At 38.1% G+C, this 20,976-nt stretch overlaps 1 protein-coding gene across 1 annotated transcript in view; it reads left to right on the top strand.

Moving 5' to 3' along the window:
- FREM2 (FRAS1 related extracellular matrix 2) overlaps nt 1–20,976 on the top strand; it is a 142,902-nt gene that overhangs the window by 5,492 nt on the left and 116,434 nt on the right. Inside the window, exon 2 of the mRNA XM_076364204.1 lies at nt 6,085–6,174. Within this exon, the coding sequence (XP_076220319.1) occupies nt 6,085–6,174 (90 nt within the window). The remainder of the gene's footprint in view (nt 1–6,084; nt 6,175–20,976) is intronic.

The raw sequence follows: 20,976 nt of genomic DNA, 5'->3' as shown, positions 1-20,976 counted from the left end.
TTATTTAGAAAATGCTACGGGAGTGGCCAAGCTATTATTAACTAATGGCCATACCATGGCTAGGGTATCAGTTGCTATACAGTCTGAGCGCACTTAACTGTAAAAGCAAAATCATTTCCCAAACATGGGGAAATAATATATTATGAGTGCATTTGTTGCCTTAATTACACAAATCTTAACCACAAAGTGTTTGTGGTAAATTAAAAGGTAATGTAATTGTTTTAAAATTATGTCAGTGGTACTTACTTTTTACATGGAACTAAAATACTAGGTGGTACATAAATATAAACCACATGTGCCGTATGTTCTGAAATAAAGCCTCAACACAAGGCTATGAAGTAACTTTAATTGAAAGGGGAACATTAGCTATTCTCCAGAGAATTATCCGTGTTACTTTGCAATGAGTTAATAGCTGGTTAATTAAAAATGAAATTATGTTCCTTGGAGCCTCCTGCAGCTGCGGAGTGAGCAGACAGCACAACTGCATGGAGACTCAAAATTAAAGGTGCCCAGACAGGCTGGGCTGTGTAGGTGGTAAGGCTAGAGATGAATGCTTGTAGTTGGCTGTATTTCATTTCACAGAGCCCATCCTGGTATGTATCCCATGTTACAGTCTTGGCTGTAGTGATGTTCTTGTCAGATATACCAAATCTTGCAAACAGGCCTGATGAACTTTTGAATGGCTGAGGTGCCGTAAGTTTTGCAGTGTTAGTGCAAAAAAGCAGATGAGGAGGGACCAAACCATGTCTAAGCTTTGGGAACAACCACAGCTCCTTAAATGTAAGGCTTCAGTAGTGAACTGCAAGTAGTATTAAGAGTAGTATTGTCAGAATAAGTGAGAAACAGAAGAGAACGGGAGTGAGCAAATAAACAGATTAGCACTTTTTTAGTGGGTTTTCTTTTACATGGGAGAATGTAGAATTATTGAGTGGGTGTTCCTTGAAAGCAGACCACTGCATAGCACAGTGATATCCCATTTTTTCAAGGAGGGGGGTACTCAGGATAGGTATATATTCCATTCTCTTTTGTGCCATGTGGCTAGGTATACATTTGTCAGATGACCAAAATGCAGTTGTTACTTGGCTTTCAATTGGCAGTCCAACCACGTCACATTCTCACTGGTCTTCACGCAGGCTTTCTTAATATCCTGGGGCTGCCTGAGCTGGGTGAGAAGCATGCAACCCTTAGGAAAAATGGGTTTTAAATCTAGTGAGTATCCCCAGAAAGTGATATAATTTCACAGTTTGTCCCTGACTGGCACAAACACTCTAATTTGTGTTGCGTTGAAGAGTGTTTTTGAGAAATACACATTTCTTCAGTAATTTTGTCCTTTGGCCTCTATGAGCAAATATCTCCTAAGCATCTGTGTTATTTCTGTGGTATCTCTCTTCTCAACTTCCTAAATGCTTTTTATAATGGTTTGTATTTTATGAAGCAAACACATAAAAATGGCTTATGAATGCAGGGCCAGGCACTTGAGGGAGACGAGGTGTCTGGAAAGGCTGCATGAAAGGCAGAAAGCATCAAGCTCACACAGGCATAATACATCTGCTGAGGACAGGGAAAAAGAACTTGCTGGAAGTCATAGAATAACCTGGGAGTGGAAGTCATGGATGAAAGGGCACTGTCTTTTCCTTTCCTTTTTCTTCAGATGCCCTCTTGTCTTGAGCTGCTTTGGGTATGGGAGAGGCTATGAGTGTCAGGGAGACAAAGTTCTTTGCTGAACCTAGAAGGCTACAGTTTTGAGAAGTAATGTGAGACACACAGGTCTTATGTAGACCAAGCTGCAGACTCAAAACTCTGTGTGTAGTTCACTGTTGTCCCTCATCTTGTGGCTCACTACCATTAATATGCAAAGCACTGTCAAATCCAGAGTAGTGAATTGATGCATATTTCAAGCTTATGCTATACTGAGACAAATAATTATCCAATGTTCAGGGCAGGCATAAACAAGACCCTCTTTTGCCATATTCTTAATGATCCTAATGTAAGTGCAGATTTTGCAACCAGCCATGAGTAATAGTTTTGACTTTAGGATGCTCCTATATTGACTATTGGACCTGCTGTTACACACTTTCTTTTTATGTTTTGATCTCCCCCCTTTTTAGGGGTCCTATCCTGCCATGTAGGGCAACCTCTTGCAAAGTGCTGAATAGTTCTGGTTTCATTAACATGTGTGGGTCCTGACGGGGCTTGTAAATTATTCATTACAGTCTTCCAGTTTATGTTGGAAGGGACCTCTGGAGGTCATTTGGTCCAACACCTACTCAAAACTGGGCCAACTTTGGAGTCAGATGAGGCTGTTCAGGGTCACATGCAGATGAGTTTTGAAAGCTGCTCCATAGTTTGTGAAGTCCATCCTAATACTCTACCACCTCACACTGCCATTCCTTGGATTTGCGTCTGTGGTTGTATGAACAGGCAGCCTGACCGCTTTGAGTGAGGTGACATTGATGAAAAAAGATTCATTGTGTGCAAGCAGCTCGAGCAGTTTGGTTTTTCAGATTGCCTGTAACTGAAAGAGAGGTCAGAGCGATTGTTTAGCAAACAGCTTTCTGCCTTATGCTTGAGATTGCTTTTCAATATCTGCCCACAAAACTTTATCAAGTGCTAGAAAGGAAATTAGCCTAGCTTGCAAGATCATAGAATCATAGAATCATTGAGGTTGGAAAAGACCTCTAAGATCATCGAGTCCAACCGTCAACCCAACACCACCATGCCCACTAAACCATGTCCCTAAGCGCCTCATCTACACGTCTTTTAAAAACCTCCAGGGATGGTGACTCCACCACTTCCCTGGGCAGCCTGTTCCAATGTTTCACCACTCTTTCAGTAAAGAAATTTTTCCTTACATCCAATCTAAACCTCCCCTGCCGCAACTTGAGGCCATTTCCTCTCGTCCTATTGCTAGTTACTTGGGAGAAGAGACCAACACCCACCTCGCTACAACCTCCTTTCAGGTAGTTGTAGAGAGCGATGAGGTCTCCCCTCAGCCTCCTTTTCTCCAGGCTGAACAGTCCCAGTTCCCTCAGCCGCTCCTCATCAGACTTGTTCTCCAGACCCCTCACCAGCCTCGTTGCCCTTCTCTGGACACGCTCCAGCACCTCAACGTCCTTCTTGTAGTGAGGGGCCCAAAACTGAACACAGTATTCGAGGTGCGGCCTCACCAGATGCCGAGAGATGAGCTAAAAGCCTCCAGTCAAAATGCGGTTGTGCAGAATATAGTATGTCCATACTATATACCAAATATAGTTTGATTTATTGTGTATTTTGTTCAGGAAAAATCAGTGTGGGGCTTTCTAATTAGTATACATCAAATACTTCTGCCACAAGTACAGTAGGTAATCTTTTGCTCATGAGGCTTATAGAGTTAACTGGGATTGCTCAAAGGGGGTATTAGAGTGTGGAAGAATTAACTTCTTGATAAAAGGTCCCCAAATTCTGCAAATAGTTTGTGCTTTGTATTCTCTTCTATTTAATTGTTAAAATAATCTGAATGAGAGAGAGAGACAGGCAAGTGACGGTAACGAAATAAAATATTCTTAAAATACATTAAGCAGTTCCTAAGTTTATTCAAGTACTGTCTGTTACTTCATGTTACACTTGAAAGCAGCACTTTTAATTCATTATTATTTCTTTGTGCTTTATATTTACAATTTGGTGATAGTAAATGCAGAGAAAGCTTAAAGAAAAACACTTGTCACATGGTAATTTCTAGTCTAGTGCTGTCCTAGGACAAAAATACATACAAAGAATATTGTGTATGCATAATCGTACTGCACTCGTCTCTGCAAGTTAGGGCTGGAATTTGTTCATAGCAGATATTCATTAAGATTAGATAATTTGTTTAAAAGTGAGGAAAGTCTGTTAAGGAACTGCCAAGTCTTTCACATTTAAAGAAGTTTAGTGGTATATAACAAGTAGGTAGCTGATGTTTGGATAATGTTTTGAATGTACAAAGTGTGACGGACTGCTGAGCACTGTTTTGGGAGTCCCATGTGGGTAAGTTTGTGAGTAAGGGCCAGGTCACATCCCACAGCTCTGCAGGTATGCTGAGGAGCCAGGAAGAAGGGGAAGGAATAGTGGAGGGTAAGGATCCACCTTGGCAATAATATAGCTTGGTTGATGTCTCAGGACTCCAGGTAGTCTCCTGAGGCCAAAGATATCTACGTGGCTACTCCAACCAAATACACAGCACTATGCAAGCAATGATTTTATTCAGCATTCACCCCAATAATGCTTTTTATCTTCTTTTTCAGGCAAGTGTTTTCAGAGAGACAAGTGAATTATGTTATGAAGTGCATTTGTTTTTTAAAGAATATATATTAATATATATAACCTTTAATAACCACATCAGTTTTTCAGAATTTTAAATGGGAAATCAGTGCCCTGTTATAGTGGAGATAATTATATTTTTTTTAATAGAAAATTATGTTGGATGGATTTCAAAATTATGTTGGAGAATTTCAATATCACATTAATATTTAGCAGGCACTGTAGTTATACAGTAATCAATTGTGCTTACAACTAGGCAAGTTTTAATATAACTAGCATAACCTAATCAACTGTGGAAGGAAAGTGTAAAATTGCTCAAGTGACTCTGAACATGTTCTTAATGAACAGAAAACAGGTCAATCCTTTGCAATTATTTTGACAAAATTAAGATGTTTGGATGACAACTGGCTTTTTTTGATGAGGTGGTCCTGGTCCTGCAAACACTGGCTCAAGTGCTTACCTTTATATATGTTGGAACCATGGATTTTGATAAGGCTACCCACATGGGCAGAGATGAGTACTTGTGTAAGTGTTTGCAGGATGAAAGACTTATTTGCTCCACCGGCATGAAGAGGTATTTGTTTGTGTCCTCTTTACAGTCCCATAAATTTTTGATCTTTAACTTTCAAACATTTATGGAAGAGATTCTTCAGTGACATGTATTTGCTGATAATATTCTTAACTTGTTTGCCCTAGAAAATGTCTGACTACTTTTGGAACTGAGGATTTTGAGGAGCCCTAACAAAAGTGCTTTTGGCTTCTTTTTCCTAATGCATATGCCCTAACACGGGAGGAGAACTTGGGTGGTACTTGAGCTCCACTTTAATGCTATTAATTTCTAACACTTCTTTTCTTAAAAGAAGTATCAAACATGGATTTTTGCCAACAGCAGTCTTTCAAAGAAAGTGACAAAAATTAGTTTTTATGTATTACATGTTTCTTATCACTGCTCAAGGAAACCAGAAAACACAATATTAATATGTATTTGTTTACCTTTTACATACTTTCTTTATTGCAACTGATGATTCAAAATTGTGCATTGAATTTTTTCTTACTGAAGTCTTCTCTGTCTACTTTAATTGCATCTGTTTGGGTTCTTAAAACAGTCAATCACTGTAAGTTTTTGAGCACTATTTATGACAGTTCATATAGGTTATATGCCATATCCTTTGAAAACATGCTGATAGGAAGGATGGTCTGGTGGAGAGGGCATTTTTGTGGGGGACTAAAGAGATTGAGATCTCTCTACTGCAGACTGTGTAGTGATACCCTATCCTAGAGGTAGACCACATGCCAGAAGTAATCTAGTTCTAGAGGTGGGGCGGGGGCATTGTGTGGACTAATTTGTCTTGCCTCTTGAATGGAGGGTAGAACTTAACATAGAAAATACGCTGGGTTTTGCTCCCGTTTCAGCCACAGATTTTCTGTGACCTCTACAGTACTTCTCAGGATGAAGAATGACAGAATCAATATCTTAGTGGAGATACACCTCTGTTTAAGAAAATGCACCGCTAAAAATATGAAATAGTTCTGACTGTTGAGCCATGTTTTTACATTTCCTTTCAGTTCTTTTTGTAAATACATCTTAAAAGAAAGAGGGCACTGGGGAGGGGGAAGTAAAGGGAGAGAGAATGAATGGTATCTGTAAAACTTCAACGTTGTTAATACTGAAATTCCTGAGCTCTGCTGGAGAACCTTGACCTCTTTCTGATGACGCTAAACTATTTAATACATGTCAAGTTTTTCTATAAAAACAGTTTCCTACCTTCATCATTTAAAATAAAATCTATTTTTCCTGACTCTTTCCAGCTGATATTGATGATATGAAGATATGCTATGTTTTACGAGAGGGTGACAATGCCACCAGTGACATTTTTCATTTCATGGTTGAAGATGGTGGTGAGTACTCTTAAGATCTGTGCTTTTGTTGTTCTTGAAAGAGAAAGAGTTTAAGTATACTTTGGGAGTTTAAGAACATTGAATTTAATTGAGGGAAGTCCATGTTACCTCCTGGAATATGATTTTTGTTATGACTTTCCCATATTGTGGAGTATTTCTGGTGATTACAAAGAGAGGTGTCAATAAAATGGTAATTGCATCTAATGAAAAAACACTCAACCTACTCTAGCAAGAAAGTGAAATTTTCTAAGTCTACTCGGATACCTGGGCTTTCTGTAGTTTTACCTTTGTATTCCTTGTCCAGGCTCTTTATACATAAATTCTCATAAGCCTTTTACCTTGAGAAACTTTCTAAATTTTGATTTGCAGTTATGGTTGCCTACCTTTTTAAAGGTTCCAGCTATAAGACTATTCATATGGACGCATTGTCTCTGATGTACATGTTGTGTAGAGTTCAAGTTCTGATTCTACCTACTTAACATAACAGAATCCTCAATGGCTTGTCAAAGATCTTTGTCAGGTGACTGATGTGAATTCTCCTGACTAATATTATTTTGTAGGATTGTGGAGGATGCAAAATGAAAGACTAAAACCAAATTGAGAATACTGGCATATACTCGCTTGAGGAAAAAAATACATAGTTGTTTTTTTTGTTTGTTTTTAAAGAACAAAGAACAGTTTAAGGGGTAAACAAAACACATTAACAGGCCTTTTTTTTTCCATCCAAAGTCTGTACTTAATATGGATGTTCCTAAATGTAGATATTCCTGTGTGTGGTAACAGGTGGCTAGATTATGTTACTTTAATACCTTTTTTAATATGTGATATATAGCTCTATGAGTAATTGGCAATGAATTTTATTAGTTGATTTAATAATATACTTCTTAGAAAAAATGTTTCAAGTTAGCTTATTTTCAGCTCATGTGTACTCAGCTTGTGTTACTGCTTCATAAGAAGCACAGCCAATTAACAGTATTAAGATCAGTGAACAGGGATTTGTCCTGTCTGTCACAGATGGAACAGTTTTGTCACCATCTACCGTTGCTGGGAGTGGGATATTAAAGCATGTTCTCTGGTTCATTGTGCTGGAGAAGCACAGAAGAGACAGTACCTCTAGAGACTTTTGAAAATGTCTTTGCAAATCTTTGCTACATCAGAGAACAAGTAGTGAGAGAAGAGTTTGTAACACTTGACTTGTTTTCCTTAAATGTTTTAACTGAGATATAGGTTAGAGAAATTTAAAGCTAAGTAAAAATAATGGAGCATGGGGTGCTGTATTTTCTCAGTAACAGGGGTGAGAAATCCAGCATTTTAATCTAGCTGTATTTCCACCCTCTTCATAAAGACATCAAAGCCAGTGTTTTGCAGCTCAGGTATATTTTGACAGAATTTCAGTGGTACCAAGACTATTGTTTTAGTGGTTTTGATTTTAAGCCCGACCATTCTAAGAGACTACAGAGAAGATCTGAGTGAAAGATGCAGCACAGACTACCAACATCCACAACAGAATGGCACACTTCAGACTTCTGTCTCCTGTATCAGGAATTTTGCAGTAGTAACAAGTTTGTGACGGCTACCACACAGCACCTGATGTTGTAAATGAAATAAGTGGGACTTCACTTAAGCTGAATTGTGCCATAGTCCATAAGTGATCCAGTTGAAATCAAGAGGGGTTTCAAAATGTAATTCAATGAATGAAAATGTGTTCATATTATTCAGCTAATGTTATTTCAAATAAGTGGAAAAAAAAAAAGGCACATCTTGCGACCCAAGTATTTTGTATCTTCCAGTCCTCTCATGCCTCAGCAAGGGGAACCTACACCACCAGTCCCTGCCTTCTTCAAATAACATGAATTAGAAAGTTGATTTTGCCCCATACCTCTAGCGTTGCCTGTAAAATACTTTTCTATGTGTCTTGGAATATTTGTTCATGGTCTATGAACTGCAAATAGGAGAAGAGCATGACTTTCTCTAGCTCCATCTTTTGATGGTTGATCTGCCCCACTCATTGTACTTATGCGAATAAATGCAGAAGCTCTTTTGTCAGCCTCTTAAATGATGATAGTCTGATTGGGGCCCGAGTCTGTTATCTCAGGCAGTTGCCTGGGGGCCAAGTAAAAGGAGTCATCAAACTCGTCCGGTGTGAATTTTGCTGTGGATCTGGAATTTTGTTTATGCTCTTACATGTGGCTAGCGTTTATGGTAAGCAAGTTAGGGCAACAGCGGACTAGGCGGGTAAGTGAGGGAAAAAGAGCCAAGTCAGCGCTCTGCCAGCTCTTGGCCCCTTGCCTGCTCAGTTTCTCACAGTGGGAGTAAGGTGAGTGCCATGCTGCGTACCAAATCATGACCTAGGATCTGAAAGCATGAAATATGGTACTGGGACAAACTTGTTTACTTACTGTCCAAGGGAGAAAACTGCAGTCTAGACAAATGGAGAATAGCTCAGGGATTATGGCTGTCTTATGATAACTTTCCGATTATAACTAAAGACCACAGAAATGGGCTCAATATGAAGAGAAAGGAAGGCCGTTTAAGACTAAAAGGAAAGAAAGCCCTTAGGACTGTAATTCACAAGCGAGAGCGTAGGCCTGCTGTATTCAAACCAAAATTAGAGGTTTCACCAGAAAGAACTGGTTCAGGTTTTAAGCTCTGAAGGAGTCTTATTGTCAGCATCAGTTACCTACATATGTATGGCTGTAATGCTTTTCTGCCTTTAAATGGCATGTTTCATGAGAGTAATTAAAAAGTGAAATAAATTGAACACAATTCAGCCATTTATCAGCACTAATATTTTTTAAAGGTAGAAAAGGTTTTTATTCTTTATGTTTGGGGATTTAGCCTCAAGATGATCTGCTATAAAGTAGGTGAGCCCTTGCATTTCTGTCATACTTAGAACAAGAAGACACTGTAGTATATCGGATGCTGCTGACTTAGCTGTGTGACGTTTTGAAAGGAACTACCATAGTTCATATCAACAATTTGCTTTCTGTTTTATTTTGAATTTTGATCTTAAAATGATCATGTGGAGACCTGTTGATGCTGAAATATGAGTCCATTTTAGCAGAACCTTGAAGAAAGTGTGGAATTTTGTTTTTCACAAAGGTTGCAAAATAGTCTCAGTTGAATCTCTTTCCTCAGAAGTGGCCTCCACATTCCATTAACAAGGTGGAGAAAAACCTCTTCTTAGCAAGTGCAAGCATGTGACAGTGGTGAATCCTGATGTTTATATTATTAAATTCTTAACTCAATGATTAGTAAAGGAACCAATACTACCAGTGAAAACAGATTTTTTTTTCCTGTGGGGAGGTAAAAAAAATGGAAATCCAGGCTGATAGTTGAACTCCTGGATGTATTTGTGATATGTAAATTTGCACACTATTGAGAGACTCACTAGATGGAAGAAAAAGATCGAGCTGAAAATGCTTGAGCCTTTTAATTAGTGAAAAACAGACTCACAGAGTAACTTGAATCTAATAAACTTGATGAGAAGCTGCAGTGTCTGCAGCAACTTCTTATTACTGAAAGTTCAAGGAAACTGGATATGTATGGCACTGCCAAATAGATGCATAGAGTTGGTGCTTCAGCTATGCAAAATGGCAGTAATCCGTATGGAATGAAAGTTGACACAGAAATTAGCTCCAGTGTGTTGAGCTCTTGTGCCTGTTTCAGAAAACTGCACACTACAATTTCACGCTATATCCCTTGTGAGTTGTCTGAGGCATTTTTACTCCTTACATGAGAAACTAGCACTGAAAATGCACAGTTAAAACTGAAGTCCATCGTTTACCTTCACTTTATACTCTGCTTGTCTGAGTTTTTTTAACATCACTGCAGTAAGTCATAGTAATTGAATAAGAATATGGATCTAAATGCCCACCTATCCAATCTGTAGAAGGTATTTTCTCATGAAATGTGCTGTTTCAAATAGTAAGAAACTGGTTGAACTGGTTTAAGGCAATTTTTTGGCCAGATTCTGCTGGTTGTGTAGAGTAAAACAAATATACCCCAAAGCTGGCACTAAATTCAAACCCCAGTACAAACCCCATACATCCAGAGGCAGTACCAGAGTCAAATACATTCCCTTGCCCAGGAATGGGTATTGGGACTGGGGTGGCAGTACTACAGCAGGGTGCTGAATGCCAGTTAAAGAGCAGAGCTTCTCTGTAAAGGACTATTGTTGTCTTAATTTTTGTTTCACATAAGAAAAATTCTTTATTCTATTTAGGTGTTGTGGATAACTCTGAAATGTTCAAGTTCAGACCATGTAAAGTCAGTGAAGGAATGTTCATCTCTTCTAAATAGTGATCTGCCCCCAAATATTTTTAAAATATGACCTTGTTCTTGACCTGCTTGTTGCTTGGCTAGTGCTCTCATCACAGTAGTCTGCCTTGCTTGTTCTTCCTCCTCCCCTGTCTGTCTTCTGAAGCTTGGGAAACTGTCAACCAGGATTGCAGCACCCGTGGAAGAAATTCGTGTTACGTGCCTCAGTATTTTTTGTTGCAAGAGGCTGGTGCCATGCTAACAATATTTTGCATTACAGAGTCAGTTCCATTAAATTTTCCTGTTTTGAGGAAAAAAATGAGATAGGCCTTTTGGGCCTGAAGCATCCTAAAAAAAAAAAGATCGTGAAAGGGGGAAACCCATTTCCTGTTCAGCCTTAATTTGAACCATAATCTGTCCCTCCCTTACCTAGCTCCCTTGTCTGCTCAGTGCTTAAGCGGAGTCCTCCAAACTGCTCCTTTAGGACTGCTAAGTGGTATCTTGCAGTACAGTGCCTCAAGGGTAGAATGGTTTCAAAGGGGAAGTAATGACAGATTCTCATGGCTGTTTTAGGAATGTGAAGATCACTAGGGAAGGAAAGAAACAAGAACTTTTTTATTTCAGGCTCTTTGGGCAGCTTTTCTGACTTAAAGCCAAAGCATTGCAAAGCCAAGGCTCACTGAAACTGGTGATTTACATCATTAGCTAAATCTCAATTAAACTTTTCATTACAGATCCCTAAATGCCTTAACACAGCACTGCATTTTTCTGTACTAACATTTGGTTAAATCCCCACTGAAGCAAGAATCTTTCAAAAACAATTCCCTGAAGTTAGCCTTTAAACCTAATTTCTGGGAAAACTTCATAGACTTTTCCCAAATATGTTTATGCAAGAAATTATGTTAATTAAAGAAGCACTGTTCTACTGCTTAGAGAAAACTTCCATTAAGTTTGTGAAATACAATTATTTCATCTGTCATCCTTCATTTCATGAAATAAAAAATATATTTTTAGGAATTTCACCATTCTTGTATGCTTTATTCATTTGTGAGAGAATAATATTACACTCCTGAGTATAATTATTAATCTAAACCAGTTGTCAGTGCTGCTTTTCAAAGCCATTACACTGATGTATTTTCCTGGGTGAGCTATAATAATAGTGTAGGAACAGACATTTTGGACTCAATATCTGACAGTTCTTAAAGAAGCAGACTGGTAAAATATCATTGGGAATTATTTGCAGCATCCTTGCTTGACCTCACATATGGCATTTGGGCACACTAGTCTTGGCAAGAAACATCAACTACATTTATCTTTGGCTTAAAAATGAGGGCATCACATGTTGGCGGTACGTTTGCCATCATTTGCCAAGTACTGTATTGGATTCTGGTCTGTTGCCAGGCTTGTTGCTGCTGTTTTGATATACACTAGGTTGGTACCCAAACAATTTTCCACGTGTCACACTTCTTACTGTAAGTATTACCAGGGGATTTAAATAGTAGTTTGACACTACAGTTCATAAAAAAACACCAAACCAAACAAAAAAACCCCTCAAAATAAACCTTTCTGTAAATAAAGAATTAGTTAATGGGGGCATTGTTGTGAATGTAGCTGCAAGGTCACAGCAAAATTAGTATCTGTTAAAGTATACAGGAGTAAAAGACGATTATATGGGGCATATAGGAAGTCTAATACAAGCTTTACTGATCTCAGTGGAAAGATTTTCATTGTTTTCTGTGCCAGTTGTATTGGTTTCTTTGTACTGGTGTTTTAGACTGACTGCTGGAAATGACTGACTTTTCCATTTCTAACTTGAATATCACCTTATCCTCCAAATATATACATAGAAAAGAAGGTCTGCTTTGTCCAGCTAGAACAAAATTTTTTTGGGAGAGGAAAAAAAGTAGTTGTTTGTTTTGGCAAGAGAATTTTTGTTTGTTTTTAATTATTTGGGTTCAAAAAGTGATTTTATCCAAAAGCAAAGCTTTCCTCTGCTACCCATCCTGGATTATTGGTCATTTTTTAACAAAAGCAAAGGAGTGTAATTGCAGGGGTGGGTTTAGATACTGTTCTGAATTAGGAAAGGAGAGGCAATTGTGGTTTCAGTTGCCTTTTATACAGAAGTTAGGGCACTTTGTCCAAATGTGGAAGTCTCGGATGCAATTCCTTCCTTCATTTCAGAGGCTTTGAACCCTTACTCCCCATAATATGCCCTCACTTATATTCTGGCCAGTTTTGTATTCATTTTCTGTTTGCTGCCCGTGTATATGAGTTCTTAATTACTCTTTGGAATATAGCCTGGACTCTGATGTTCCACTTTCCAACTAAGTACTGTTACCATGGGGCCAACAAATTCTGTCTCATTTTTTGTGTGTGTTCCTCCTCTCTTTTTTTCCCCTCTATTTCTCCTTTTCTGCTAATACCTGCTATGTTCCACAGAATAAAATCGCTTGAACAGGCCAATTAGGAGCAGTACATTCCAGAATAACCCTTAGGCTGGTGGTCTAGATCAGGGTTTAAGGCAGGGAGATTTTGGTTCCAGTTCTCTTTGAGTCAGGGCCAATAGTCTTGTCTTCCATGTAGAATGAGCACCCTGACTGTTGGGTTGGTTGGACAGAAGGGAAATGTCTCCACACCATCACCTGGTGATAGAAATTTTTCTAGTTTTAAGCTGAGATCACTTGCTGAATAATCACACTTTTAAAGAACAAAGTATTTGCAACAAAATTGACCAGCTCAGCTCTTGGAGTTGGTTCCTGCTTACTTTGCCGAGCTGAATAGTGCCATTGATTTCATTTGACCTGGTCAGGTGAGAGGCGAGGAAGACAATGCTCAAGATAGCCCTATAAGTATTTAGCAGGCTTTTTACTTAAAAATAATCCACAATTTAGCTTTTATATTCTTATGATACAGAATAAGGCCCAGCTAGCAGCAAAAGAAGCATGACAATGAGCAGTAAAATTAGGTCAAAATGCAAGAATTAAAGGAATTAAGGAGACACACTAGGCTTAAGTGGAAGAATTGAGAACTCTCAGGAGTAACACTGATTGCCAGTGACATGAGAACCTGCAGAAAGACACTAATTCCTAAAGTGAGCTATAACAAGCCTGTGAAATTATATTGGTGGTTGGTTGCAAATATTTTTGATCCAGACAGACTAAAGAGGTCTAGAGAAGAATGAAATGAGAGAAGGGACACTGGCTGCTGTCGAGGAACCCTGCTCACAGCAGCTCAGCTTGTTTGATTTCCCAACCTGTTTTCACGGAGCGATTCTAAATAACTCTCAGGATGAGGTTAGCATTTATCACTTCACTTGCCAGTTAACTGTGTAGAGTCCCTAGAGTTCCCATAAAGGTTCATCTGATCAGTAGATGAAATGTATCCAGGAAGTTTCTGGATTTCTTTAAAAATTAGATTACTATTTATACAGGAGGGATAAATACATCTGAAACAAACTACAGATATGTGAAAAACAGTATTCCAACAAGAAAAGTTAGTGAGTCTTAACCTATGGAAATACATTAAGAATCAAGTTAAATTAAAAATGGAGACAAAATAATGATGGCATACATTGTCATCAAATGTTTGCAGTTTGTGCATCTTAATTTACAACATTCTCGCTATTCTAAGATTCTGTTTGCCTTGCTAAATCTTATAATATAAGGACCATTCTTGCCTCATCAACCTCTGGGTACTTTCTGGAAAAATGAAGACACTAGTTTTATTTCATAAGCCCAAATCGTGTTTGGATGCTGTTCAATTTTTCCTTGAAATTACATGACCTGTTCTTTATAATTGGCATTGAAGAATTTAAGAAAAGGAAGTTAAGAGCCAGGAATAATACAAGCAGAGTGAAAATCCTGTTAAATTAATGAATTAATTTGACCTGTGTGGATTTTTGTTTGGGTTTGGCCTAGATCAGAATTTCTTAAGTCAGTATACTGTGGCTTGTTTTCTCTGGGGATTTCTTCAGTTAATCTTTCTTTTACAGATTTAACTAATTAGTTTTTTGGTTTAGTATTAGAAAGAGTTTCATTTAGCAGTAGGCCCTTAGGGAGCTCTTTGAAAAGACAGAATTTTTCTTTTTTTCCCCTTTCTGAAGAAGTATTTTATCTTGTTTAAGTTCAAGTCATTAGTAAAACATTAATTCATTCAGCTTGATACAACATTGCCCTGAATGTTTGCCAGGATTCCAATCTCAGTAACTTTTAACTGAAGTACCAGCATAGCACGTCTGTCACTCTGCTGTATAACGTGCATTTTCTTCAAGACTGTAGGAATGCTGTTGCCACACACCTTGCTGCCTCTTTAAAGCTTTGTAGTTAGGGTGTAACATAATAATTAGAGAGGGAATTGTAAGGATACCTTTAAAGAAACATTTGAAGCCTAATTCAAAGCCCAGTGCCTCCAGTGAGGCTCTTTGTGCCTAGAGGTTTGTGGTTTGATCCTGCATTAGTGAAATCTGTGAGAATATTTTTTTCACTACTATTGTGATGTTCAAGAGCAGGTCATAGAAGATAAGATTCTCATAACTAATAGCATGCTATTATTCACTGTCCCTAAAACTATTTTACCCTAATTTTTTTTTTTTAGGGCCCTCAAAGTATTTGATTTCTTATTCTGATGTCTATTCTTTAGGCAGAGCTTGTGAGCTCAAGAACCCGAGACACTGTAACCAGTTAAAAAAAACCACTGGACTACTCTGTGTATTATTTTAAGACTTTCCTGGGCTTTGTGCTGAATTCAGTCACTGTCTACACTGTTTAGTCTCAGTAATGCCCTTTAAGCTGGCTCATCATTACAGTAGAGTATTTGTAGTACTGTGTGCTCAAATACATCCCTCCTGAGAGAAATGCACTGAGAGTCTTTTGGATAGAGATATAAGATCCTAATGAAGAGGAAACTAATAATTACCTATTTTTTTTTTCTGGCAGATGCACGAGTGTATCACTCTCAGCTTCTTCCTCAGGGATAGGTGATGCAGTATTGTACATTTAAGATCCAAATGGCAGAACTTCTCTAGTGGGCACTTTGAGTGGGATTATGTCCTGGATTCATCCTAATCAAGTGGAGGTCCTTAAAGTGCTGAATTTATAGCCATAATAAATTTAGGTTCCGTCCATAACCAGTGACAAAATGAGAGACACCTAGAGGATGAGTAGATTTAGATGTGGCATAGGAGAAATTGCTCTGAATTCTAATCCCATTTTGCCCATATTTCCCTTTTCATGTGTACTTAGAATTGCATAAATCATGTGAGTATTAAACAGGGCAGCTTTCAGCGCTGGCAAGATTTACAGGTTAGTTGGTGAAGTGGACATTTTCAAGCTTGTTAACTGATTTGGGCATTACACTAAACGTACGAAAGGACGTGAGATTGCCAGCGTCTCGCTTTTACTTAATAAGTCACTGCATACTGTATTCATTGCTGATACCTGAGACCCATGCTCAATTTTCTCTGCTGCCTGAGGAAGCTTAAATAGGTATTTCCTACACAAATGCTATAGCCTTTAGGCTATAGGAAATGTGAGGTGAATCCCTCTCATTGAAGCAGAGTCATTTTGTGTGGAATGAGTAACTGTTCACTGTTGAGCACAGGTCAGGCTTCCTGCCCCACTGCATGAAAACCAGGCCCTTTTGGGCTGCTGCTCAACTCTCATGAGTTCTCTGCTCCATCCAGAATGGTGGAAAAGTCTCTTCTTTTCCTTCATAATCTTCCCTCGTGAAAGCCTAACTCCCTATTTTCCCTGGCCCCTAGGAGTTTCCACTTATGCCTGTGTGGGGGATTGTCCACTTAAGTTTTCAGCTCTCTGCCCTCCATCTCCATCCAATCAAACTATTTTTTTTCCTTCCCCTGTCCTTTTTCTGCCTCCTGCTTGCTGCCATAGCCTGGTTGTACCAAGAATCATTGAGAGCTAATCAGATGGTTATCAGATTACTAGATCTGCTAGGGACAGAGGGATGCCTTTTCCTAGCAAGAACTGGGAAAAGTTGAGTTAGCCCGTGCTCCTGCAGAGTCCTGTTGTTTGTACACCAGTGTCAAGTTGGAATGAGACAAAGCAAAGCGTTGCTTTTGGCACTGTTTTTCCACCAATGAAAAAACATGGGCAAAAAAAAGAGCTGTGCTTGACCCTCCTGAATATATTTTGAGGGGACTGAATCTTTCACCCTTCAGAGCAGCTGGAATAGACGGACCTTAGGCATTACATTGAAGCTATGTGGATTGCAGTGGTTGAAGGGGCCTAAAAATGAGGGATTGTAATCTTGGCATTCTCATATAACTCTCATTTTTTCCCCCACTTAAAGACAGGCATAAGGTCATTTAGTAGTATGTCATACAGGTATTGTAGCAAGAGCATAGCAGGGTCCTGTGTGTCATTCTAAGATGTACAATTACTGTATGCTTTGTACTTATTTTGACCTCCTTTTTTGAGCTGTTAGGTTCATAGCACAAGTAAATTCAAGATGATACGATTTCTTTTGATCAGCTCATGAAAATATATCTGCAGCATATTCCAGTTAATGACCGGCAAATGTTTACTAACACTTTAGGAAAGAGGATGAGAAAGGGAAGAGAAATTTTTTTTTTATGAGGTCAGTCTTTTTTTTCCTTTTTATTGAGTGTCCGTACTGCATCCCCTGAAACAACCTAGATTTAAGTAATCCCGCTTTTCTGTCATCCAAGAGAGCTGTTTCTGAGAAAATGCTCTTTGCTACTTTTAGAGTGCTTGCAAATTGAAAGAAGCCTCAAAAGAATCTACAGTTGAGAAATGCACATCCATTAACTGAAATGTTCATCTTAAAGTTGTAGTAACTTCAACATATTGAGTAATAAGCAAATGTCGTTTTAGACTATTAGTCTCTATGTAGTTACTATTATTTATAGTAGTTTGATAATCATCAGTCATAGGAATTCTGCTTGAAATCATATGATAAAATTATTTCCTCCTCTTGATTACTACTTTTACTGCCTATTAAAGCAAACAATTCTAAATATGCAACTTCTGATTTTTCACGGTTCTTTATACTTGCCCTAATTACACATGTAAACCAGACCTTATTCATTGTTTTGAAGTCCCAGATTCATCTAAGGATCTGAGGAGTGTAGCTTATTAGCACAGCCAGCCCTGCAACAATCTCTAATTACTGAATTGTTGAGCTCTCAAGTGACTGCATTACCTTCTGGAGCTGCCTGCTTTACAGGGAAACCTCACACAACTCAGGTACCTCAGAGGTTGCTCTTATGTGTGATTAATCTGTTCTTTGTTGAACAGTCTTCCCTTGGTTTCCACAACTGAAAGAGAATAAATCTAGATCTTCTGTGGACTTGACTTACATTTTTAGTAAAAGTGTGTGCAAATGTATCTTAGCTCTTTGGGACAGAGCTGCATTTCCTAGCTGGGCCATACTTTTGCAAATGCAGATGTACCCTGATTTGGCCACACATGCCTTTGCTTGATTATCCTCTCATCAATAGGCAATGTATTATTTTGGTAAAAAAATAGCTTCTGTGCTGTTTTTTCCTGCAGTACTTCTACTTTGTTCTTGGCATGTAATAGATGCACATTGGTGCAAAAAATATGTTGTAAGACATCTATAGATTCCTTGGTTAAATCTCATGTTTTCATACCTTTTGAGTACTTTTGAAAAATAATAATTTTAGTGTAGTTTTTTCTTCATAGTATTCATTTTGACTTGTGAGGTTTTTACACGATGCTGTCCATGTAGCTTAGTTCCTCAGATTCATTCAGTGAACTGCGTTGCAAATACTTCCAGCTTAAGTTCACTTCTGCTTTTTTTTTTTGTCCTGTTTGATGACTCCAGAATGAGTATAGCTATGGTAGGATTGAATATTAGGTATGAAGATAATCACAAAGAGTTAATACAGGCTTTCTTTCACAGCATTTGACATAGCAACGAATGACAAAATGATCTTAAACATTTAGCCAACACTTAGCCAACACTGAGTTTCATAAAATGACAGTTTGGACAGCTTGAAATGTTTTGTTTGAAGGATCATGGATCTTGTCAACTTTCACAAAAGCTGGGAAGTGTAATTTCCTGAGAGACCTTGTTTCATTAAACTTAACAATAATGGTGATTTTGCTAAACAAAGAGTCTAAGCTGCTTCTGGTCTGCTGGCAATTTTTGAATGCTTGATTTCTATATTTCACCCATGGTAAGAAGTGGCATAACAAGGGTCAGTGTTTGGAAGTTGAATGCATAACAATTCAGATTAGAGATGGGAATGTAGTTTTTGAGAGTGAATGCTCTTAACTGGTAGCAGATTTTCAAGGCAAGTGGTGAATTCTCCTGATGTCTTCAAGAACAGATATCTTACTGAAAAAAGCTCACCTGTCAAACTACATCCAACACAAAGTTACTGGATGGAATTTTATGTTCCATTAATACAGAAGATCAAGCTGAGTCATTATAAATGCTTCTTTTGGCCTTGAAATCTATGGAGCAGGAATTTACAGAAACTCTCAACTATTACTGATTTTGCATGCAACTAGAGTCAGCAGCAAAGCTCACCTGGAGCTCAGTGAGGAAAAACTGGACAGAGAATATATCATTTGCAGAAAATTCTTGTCAGTGCCATTCTTCCAAATTGTATATTTAAGAAACAATCCTTACTCCTCCCTGACCCCCCTCGAGGATCCTTAAGGAAATTAAGAAGTGCTACTGTGAAAGTCATAGAAGGACCTTTAAATCACATAGCTGAGAAGCCAAGAATTTAAAGAAGATAAAATGAAAGCTGAATGGTACAGCCCTCAAAATCTGTGGATTGTTATGTCTTTTCATATAGTCACTAGTAACATTATTTGCTTAGTATTTCAACATACAATCTTATCCCTTTCCCACCCACACACATTCTTGTAAAGTATATCTTGTTAATCTTAATGTTATCTCAACATTTTTCACCTCAGGGAAGTTTTTACAAAAAATTCTAAAAGTAAGCAGCACTTAAAAAAACAACCACAAAGAACAGCCAAACCTAAAAAAATTTACCAGTCTTGCTGAGTTTTAAAACAACCTTTTTCATTTAACAATTAAAAAGCTGAAATTTGCCAAATTTTACTTATTTTTGATGTTCAAAACCACATAATGTGCCAGCTTTTCTTAGAATAATATTATATATAAATGTAGGTGCAATATTTTTTAGAATTCCATTGTTTATCCTGTTCTTCTTAGCTAGATCACGGTTATTCTGACATAATCAAGTGAAATAGCTCCATCCTTATGTAAATGAAAGTAGAGCAAGACTAGCCAGCTTTCCACCCCCTCCTCAGCAAAATTATTCCCACAGAGGTTATCCAACATGTGTCCTGCCTGATTAGTGTGTTGCTCGGAAGAGTTCAGCAGATCAGAATGAGATTTCATGTTCATCACACTGCTGGCTTCTCTGTGAATGCACTGTCACATGGTACCAAATGTGGGGATATGGATGACTTTCTGCTAAGATTAGAGCGCATAACTACCCACTCCTGTAGCTCTCCAGTGGCCCGTGCATAGTTACTTCACTTTTGCTTAACTATGCTGACTTGAACTGATGGTCTGTAAGCTAAATGTTTTATAGTCTACTGTAAAAGTAGACTATATAAATATATATATATGTGTGTGTATGTATAAAGGACTGTATATAGTCCTTAAGCCAGCTAGCCTCTTAGAGTTTTTGTAGCAAGTATGTATTCTAATGGGGTATCTTTCTTTCCTGCTTCACTCCTATTTTTTCCCACATTACACTGAGGTTGCTTTGGTGAGTAGCATGGTTCACAGTTAAGTCTTGAACTTTGAATTCTTGACATGCCTGAACTGGCTTTTTACCTGAAGAAAAGCAAGTATTCCTCTTTCAGTGCTTAGCTTTGCATAAACAGGTCTTTACCATGACCTTTGCTTATAGATATTGTTATCCAGTCAGCCAGCTACACTGGAAGGAGACAGAGCATACTGTTTCAAGCAGCAGTCAGTTTTAAAATATATAAAAATTGTACATTTCTTCTGCATAGAAAAGACTCCAATTTTGTTGAAAAATAATTATTTGTGGGGGAAAGATGGTCAGGAGATATTTTCACACTTCTACAGAATACTTTTTAGGTCAACTTTTAGCTCTCACTATTCACTGTATCTGAAACTACAGCTCTCAGGCCCAACCCACCTTTCCAGTGTAGAATTGATAAGAGATCATCAAGAAGCTGATAAACACAGGCTTAAGGATTAAGAGTAAAATGAAATATTTGGGGTGGGCTTTCAGTGCAAAGTGGTGTCCATGAGTAAATTCAGAATTTTTTTTTTAAATTATTTTTTTTTTAAGTAGCTCTTTCTCTGGGCTTCTTTTAAAATCCTTTAATTACTTATTGTACAGGTTAGTAGTCCTTGCCTTATTCCTTGCTAAGGTAAAATATCACTTCTTTTCCCCTCCATAAATACATTCCTTCTGAGAATTCCCCTTTGGGCAGTGGTGTTCAGCTCCATTACAAAATACAAGGCTGTGTGCTAAATGGCATTGAATAGGATACACAGGAGGAACAAAGGTATGAT

The sequence above is a fragment of the Aptenodytes patagonicus genome, chromosome 1 (genome assembly GCF_965638725.1).
Source record: "Aptenodytes patagonicus chromosome 1, bAptPat1.pri.cur, whole genome shotgun sequence".
Classification (NCBI taxonomy): Eukaryota; Metazoa; Chordata; class Aves; order Sphenisciformes; family Spheniscidae; genus Aptenodytes; species Aptenodytes patagonicus.
The sequence above is the reverse complement of the archived record's forward strand: the minus strand, read 5'-3'. Positions and strand labels throughout refer to the sequence as shown.